The following is a 6,999-nucleotide window of genomic DNA, read 5'->3' as shown; positions in this document are numbered from 1 at the left end:
CAACGGGATGACCACACTCGAGAGAGAGAGAGAGAGAGAGAATTGGCTGTGTGGTGCCCTAAGCTAATTTTGCTGCGTTTTGTTCCTTGAAAAAAGACAACGAAAGACCAATCACTTTCTCTCGTCCAGAAATTCGGAACTTTCCTGGCCCGACATTGGGTTTAGTCCAGGGTCCCGGGTGAGAGTGTGCGGTACCTTGTCATCATCAGAGAAGACGTAGAGGGCTAGAGGTTTCTCGCCCTTGTTGATGAACCGGATGGCTTCATCCAGGCCGTTGACAGTCAGGATGGGCAGCAGAGGTCCAAAGATCTCCTCCTGCATCACCTTGGCATCAGGTTTGACGTCCCGCAGCACTGTGGGAGCTGGACCCCAGCCGCCCAGAAGTTGTTAGCGCTCATCCGGACCCGGCGGTCCGCACGAGTGTCTCAGAAGCGTCACCTATGAAGCGGTCTTCCTCGTCGTTGTCTCCGCCCACGGCGACGGTGCTGTCCTGCAGCATGGACACGATCCTCCTGAAGTGGCGCCGGTTGACGATGCGGCCGTAGTCTGGGCACGTCTTGGGGTCGTCCGTGTAGAACTCCTGCCAGAAAACAGAAGTAAGTAAGTAACGGCATCAGATTTTTCTGGCCCTTCTCATTGAGATTCCACACAGCGCTAAGCATTTCAAATACTGAGTCACAAACATTATGCAGTTCATTCAAGAACCCCCCCCAAAGCAGAACAATTAGTCGTCCAAAAAAAAATGGAAGTGCATTCCACAGTTTGGGCTTTTAGTTTCGTTTAGGTTTTTCATCTCGTGCGAGGGACGCTAAGTCAAAGGTTCGCCCACCAGATCCGGCAAGCAAGGATGAAGGAGCCTCACCAGGGAGAACTCCGGAAGGGTTTGGACCGGGGTCAGCTGAACAAAGACAACGGAACAGGAGCGATGCGGCTCCACGAAAAGGCTTACCTGCGGCATCCCGGACTCATTGGAGGTGCTCCAAACAAGTTTGCTTGACAATCGGAAGAGTCAAGATGGGAGGAGACCGAAAAAGGAAAGGTGATTTCTACTTGGGACTGAGAGAGCGTGGAAATATGTTTGCGCTGGGAAAAGCAAGTTTTTTTGAACGTGACCCCGAACAAGGGGCCACGACCGAAGTCCGAGGTCAGGTCAGGTCAGGTCAGGTCAGGTCACGTCACGTCGGCGGGTCAGACGCCGCGGTACCTCGATGGCCTTGCGGAGCTCCTGGATGAGGCGCTGCTGCACGGCCGGCTCGCACAGGACGTAGTCGGGCGCGATGCAGGTCTGGCCGCAGTTGGTGAACTTGCCCCACGCCACACGTCTGCGCACGGAGCGAGGAAGAAGGAAGACGGCGTGACCGGAGGAAGCGGCCCGAGAGCGTGGGCGCGGGGCTTCGGCCTACCTGCAGGCGACGGCCACGTCGCACTTGCTGTCGACGTAACACGGGCTTTTTCCGCCCAGCTCCAGCGTGACGGGCGTCAAGTGCTTGGCGGCCGCCGCCATGATCAGTTTTCCCACGGCGCCGTTTCCCGTGTAGAAGATGTGGTCGAACCTTTGGCGCAGCAGCTCCTGCGTCTCGGGCACGCCCCCCGTCACCACCGGGTAGAGCTCCTGGGCGGCACAACGGCAGCGCCGACGCCATCAACTTGGCAGCTTGACCGAAGAGCTACCGCATTGCTGCCTGTGTTGGCGCTCCGTTTTCATTTGGCAAAATAGTATTTTCAATAAATCTCTCGCTGTCCTTAACTTTGCTTCAATGTCCGTTGCTTTGTTGGTTTGTGTTTGTTTACTCTATGCACAGGTGTCAAACTTGCAGCCCAGGAGCCAGATCTGGCCCAGCCCGTCGTTTCACGTGGCCCACTCCAGCCAATCATAAGCATCTGCTTCATGTTTGTCTTCTTTGTTTGGACTAAGCCCCTTTTCTGAAGTCAAAATGAACAATATTCCAAGAAACTATCTTGATTTCTGAGTTGAAATGTTTCATGTAATCTGATGCAGCCAATAGAGCGGCCCGCCCACCGGATAGTTGCGGTTGGGCATTCGCAAATGCGCACCTACTGTAGTCACGGATTTTGCTTTTTTAAGCCGTCCCCGTTATTTGCGGAAATTCCCGCTCGTTCACATTTTTTTTTTTTTATCTGATCTAGCACAGATTTGTGTTTTTCTTTTTTACCTGCTCCTCTGCTGAGTTGCACATTGCATATCAAAACATGTCACGGCAATGGTTGCATCATCATGAACGGCGGCCTGAAGGGAACCTGATCCACCGAATGAGTTTGGCCATCGGAACCCAGCTAAGGTTTTTCTTTTCTACTTACTGTGTCTCATTGTTTATGTTTTGTGTTGATCCAACATCGTGTCTTACTTTGTCCAGGTAGAGCGGCAGCAGCTCTTCCATCACCTTGGCCGTGTGCACGCAGACCTCGGACGGCTTCACCACCGCGGCGTTACCTGCCGTACGACAAGCGATGAGCTCGGCAGCACCGCGCGCTTTCGTCCGTGTCGCGGATATGAGCAAACGCACGTGGACTTGGTCTGAATCCCCCCCCCCCAAAGCGCTAGCTGCGGCTGTCCTCACAGGACCGATGCGACAAAACGCGACTCTATTCAGTCGTCTTCTTCAATTGCTGACTCAACATATTTCAAGTCCTGTCGCTAAAGTTTACCTTTGACCCGAACGAGTATTGCGCATCAGAACAGGAAGTCGAGTAGCGACCACATGACACATGACCACTTACACATTAACTGGATAGGAGGACTAAATGGTGCGTGTGGATTGTGGCAGAAAGGTGGCCATATTGTCAGGGGCGTCAAAGCGGGGGGGACAAATTGGGGGTTGTTTTGGAAAGGGCTTCTAGAAGAGGAAGTCATCGTACCGGACGCGATGGCGCCGACGAGCGGCTGCAGGGTGACGGCCCACGGGTAGTTCCAGGCCCCGATGATGAGGACCACGCCCAGAGGTTCCGCTATGATGTAGACCGAGTCCGACACGGTCAGCAGGTTCTTCTCCACCGGCCGCGGCGCCGCCCACTCCTTCAGCTTCCGGACGGCCAGGCCGATCTCCTCCTCCAGGCCCAGGGTCTCGTACATCTGGACCCCCACCTCGCTCTGAGCGCCAAACGGAACCGGGACGAGCGGGTGAGCGAGCGAGCGGGTTGCAGCTGGCGGCCGGGGATCCGCACGATTTGATTTGCAATACATTTTTATGATGTCGAGTTGAAAAACAGAAAGGGAAAGAAACTACAGCGGCGACACGTCGGCTTCCCGCAATCGACGCGCGTTCGTCTGAAGCATTTCCGAAGTTGCGTGAAAAGAGTTCAACTTCCCTCTTTTATTTACGATTCAGGGCAGTAAACAAGCCTCCCGGTCAGCGTAAAAACATCCTGCCAAAGGTCAGACCTCCAACATAAAAACATGCAGGACAAGAACACACTTTCAGAACACCTTCTTGGACCACACGGAACTTATTTGACAGTCGCACTGAAACGAGTCCAAAATAGTTGGATTTTTTTTTTTGGCGACTGCGAAATAAGCCACCACGGCGCCAAAGAAGCTTCGCCAAATGCGTGGAAAGGCCGCCTTTTGACACGCGCAGACCCCGCGGGAGGCTTGTTCTCGCCTCGCGTTGTTAACGGACGCCTTTTGACGCAAAGTTCCACGTGGCGGCCATTTATGAAGACGGACGGCGAGGAGCACGAGGGAATTCAAGCAAAAAGTCCGAAAACGGCTCCCCTCCTCGCCGCATACGGCATTGGGAGTCGGCTCAAATGTTCCTATATTCACGTCGCTGGTTTGTATGTAGAGCTACAGCTGTTCTCTAAAAAATGTATTTTTTTCTTAATACTACGTACGACGAGCTGCGCTAAAGGGATACGGTGAATTGACGTTCTTTTCTGTGGCGAACGCTGCTTTGGATTTCGTACGATTCGGTTTTAGTCAGACTTGCTGGAACAAATTCATTCCACTCGAAGTGTTTTCGAGGTTGTTGTTTGTTACTGGAGACAAACCTCATTTTGATTCTTTTCTTGAGGTTAAGCACTGACAATTTCAAAAAATCGATTTTTTTCAAGAACAAAATGGATAGAATTTTGAAACTGTAGCACTACTTTTTTAGAATAACGGTATCTTTTCCAGAGTGAACGGCGGTGTATTATAACGAAGTTGGTTGTTTTTCCCTTTTGTCACTGACTTTATTATCATGATCTTATGAATATCTTGAAAAGTCCGATTTTCTTCTCATAACGTTTTACAACTAAAGCGACGTCAAATATCAAAATGCAAGAACTCCGATGCGGACGGGGGAACGGCGGTCGCGCGTGCGCAGACCTTGTTGAGGTCTTTCTTGCCGGCCTGCCAGATGTCGCGGCGGCGCTCGGTGAGGAAGCGCTGAAGGTTCTTCAGCTGCCGGACGCGATGCTCCAAACTTTTGGAGCGGCCCGTCTCGAAAGCCCGCCTGGCGCTCGCCACCGCCTGCTGCTCGCGAGACATCCTGCCAAAGAAAACCCGGTGAGTGCGGTCGCCAAGTTCAAAACTTCGATAGACCAAAGTCCCATTTTAGTGTTCGGCCATTCCCGACTCCACAATCGCTATGCTATGTTGTATTTTCGCTCCGCTTTTTGATCAACTCTTGGACCCCGCTTTGAGATACGAGTGACCCGACTTCATTGGCGGGTTTTTGTTGTTGTTTGGCTGATTTTTTTTCCGGGGGCTTTAAAAATTGCGATAAAAGTGCCGTTTGGTGGCAGTCGAGCTCAACTCACTTCACAACAACCACTCGACCTTGCCTCTTACTAGCTAAATGCTAACAAAAAATGTCAAACGCCATAGACGGGCTAATGGATAGCATTGGTGTGGTGGTGTTCTAATCATTTAAGCGATACAAAATTTGAACACAATTAGTGTAGCAACCGCCACAGACGGACAATATAGCCCTACTCTCGGGTATATAATCTTTATGGTCTACAAAGAGCAACTATTGATATTGCGGTTTATGGAGGGGTTTTGACCGTCTGCGTGTATCGTTAGAATACACCTGTGCTCTATTATACTGCCCCCAAAGTCCACACACAAGGAGGAGCCACAATTCATTAAGATTCACTAACCGTTTAATTCTTTGCACTCTAATTGCTATACAAGTACAAATATATTATAAGGTGCTATTTTTCTTATTAAAAACATAACAAAATGTTTTTTTAGGGGGAGGCTGGAAGAGATGCATTGCAATGTCGGGAGTTACAACGACGACTATTGACAGAAGGATGTGTACTTGTACTCGAGAATGGCGTGTGAGTCCTTGTGCCCCCTTGTGGGAACAGGAAGTCGTTACAAGCCCAGAAATGTTTACGGCGTCTTTTGTGTCCTGTGTTCCGGAGAAGCAGCACAGTCGAAAAAGTTCTGCGACTTTTTAGGACACGCGCACACAAAAAGGACAACAAAGTGTCCTTTTCACTCCTGCTGACCTATTATGGGATGTCGCCCGTCACGTGAGCACGCGCGCCCCAGAGATGGGGTCTCACGAGGCACGTGCGCGCGCGCTCACACAAAGGCCAGCTGGCGGGGACGCGCGTGCACGAGCAGCTGGTCTTTTGATTTATTCGACTGGTTTCGGTTTGGGCCGAACTCGCGAGCACTTCCGCCATTAAAAGTAGTCCCCGAGGCGAAGCGGAACAGGAAAGCGGAGACGTCGCGTGCTGGCCGGCGGCCTTACCTCGAGGGGTTCCGCTCGTGTGTACGGTTTCGGGCTCGAGCCGACGGACTGTCTGGACCGGACGCTAGCGGATCTGGCTTGAGTCGGAGCTGCAGTCGGGTCGTCCCGCTATGTCCCGCCTCCTTGTGGGCGGGGCCTCAGACGACACAACCACGCTCAAACGCGTCGCTTCGTCCTCCGCTACGATTACGCGCACAAAAATCCTCCTTTTCCACGGAGAGAGAGAGAATAAAGGGCAAATGTTCGGGAAAAGTAACACAACACCGACGTAACGAGATGGAGCGTCATAACGTGACGTAACACAATGAAAGACAAACTTAAGCCGCGTATAAAACAAACATTCACATTGGTTATTCACAACCAATTCATGAACATAACTAAAAATGAGGAAAACACAACCCTTTCTAAAACTTTTGCTATTCGGGGTTTTTGGATCATGAAAACCAAGCTCCCATGTCGCACCGGAAAACTGTTCAGACATTGAAAAAGGAAAGAATGAAAATAGATGGATGACCCCCAAAATGGCGGACATTTCTATTGGATGGCTTTTTGTGCTGAGCTTCGTTCGGATGCCGTCGTCACGCCACATTTGTGTCGAGAGTCGACGAAAAGATCAAATCATTGACGAAAACAGCGTCACAAAGTTCGTAGGTTAGCGGTCAAGGGTCAAGTGCACGGTGTTCCCAAAAACGTGACATCCTTTGGGCATCTCAATTTGAAGGAGACGTGTCAAAGGCCAGCTGAAGGTTGACTTTTTCTTTTCGTCACGTCGACTCGCCATTGTAATGGAAAATTGGGAATGCGCGGCGGCCATTGGACAATCGAAACGACAAAAACTGGACAACACGCAAACGTTCCCTTTCCAAATGCCGCCCGCTGTTTGGAATACGCGGGAAACTCGACGGACTTTAGGACCCGGGCGGACCTGCAGGAGGTTGTCAAACTGCGGTGCGAGTACCACTAGTGGTACGGGGGTTATCTCAAGCAGTACGCAAAAGTATCATGACATTTTTTTCTGGGACAGATACAGTTTTAATTTACCAGAACCTTTTTGGTCATAAAAAAAAAAAAAAAAAACAGGATTTCTTGAAAAATATGTTTTTCCCATAAATAAGCTAAAAAGAAAAAATGTGACTTCCTTCTTGCAAGATCATTTTTTTTCTGCATGAGATTGTTCTCGGAGGGGGGGGGGGGGGGGGGTACTTTCATCTCATAAGACAATTGCGCCTACAACTTGTTTTCCTTTTCCCTAAAAATCGATTTTTCAAAGCAATAAGTAATGTTTTTTTTT

At 50.5% G+C, this 6,999-nt stretch overlaps 1 protein-coding gene across 3 annotated transcripts in view; it reads right to left on the bottom strand.

Annotated features, from left to right (window-relative positions):
- The window catches only part of aldh3a2b (aldehyde dehydrogenase 3 family, member A2b), an 8,828-nt gene extending 2,935 nt beyond the window's left edge, over positions 1–5,893 (bottom strand). Inside the window, exons 1-8 of one of the 3 annotated variants that reach the window (XM_061750922.1) lie at positions 5,709–5,893; positions 4,328–4,490; positions 2,878–3,109; positions 2,367–2,452; positions 1,404–1,612; positions 1,205–1,322; positions 439–580; positions 196–362 (exon numbers count right to left, since the gene is read on the bottom strand). In XM_061750922.1, coding sequence (XP_061606906.1) covers positions 196–362; positions 439–580; positions 1,205–1,322; positions 1,404–1,612; positions 2,367–2,452; positions 2,878–3,109; positions 4,328–4,489 — 1,116 coding nt within the window. In that variant the 5' untranslated portion in view covers position 4,490; positions 5,709–5,893. Of the gene's footprint in view, positions 1–195; positions 363–438; positions 581–1,204; positions 1,323–1,403; positions 1,613–2,366; positions 2,453–2,877; positions 3,110–4,327; positions 4,491–5,708 lie in introns of those variants that run through there. The other 2 variants (XM_061750923.1, XM_061750924.1) reach the window with 2 other exon arrangements.
- Positions 5,894–6,999: the final 1,106 nt, after the last annotated feature.

This window comes from Phyllopteryx taeniolatus, chromosome 17 (genome assembly GCF_024500385.1).
Source record: "Phyllopteryx taeniolatus isolate TA_2022b chromosome 17, UOR_Ptae_1.2, whole genome shotgun sequence".
NCBI lineage: Eukaryota > Metazoa > Chordata > Actinopteri > Syngnathiformes > Syngnathidae > Phyllopteryx > Phyllopteryx taeniolatus.
The sequence above is the reverse complement of the archived record's forward strand: the minus strand, read 5'-3'. Positions and strand labels throughout refer to the sequence as shown.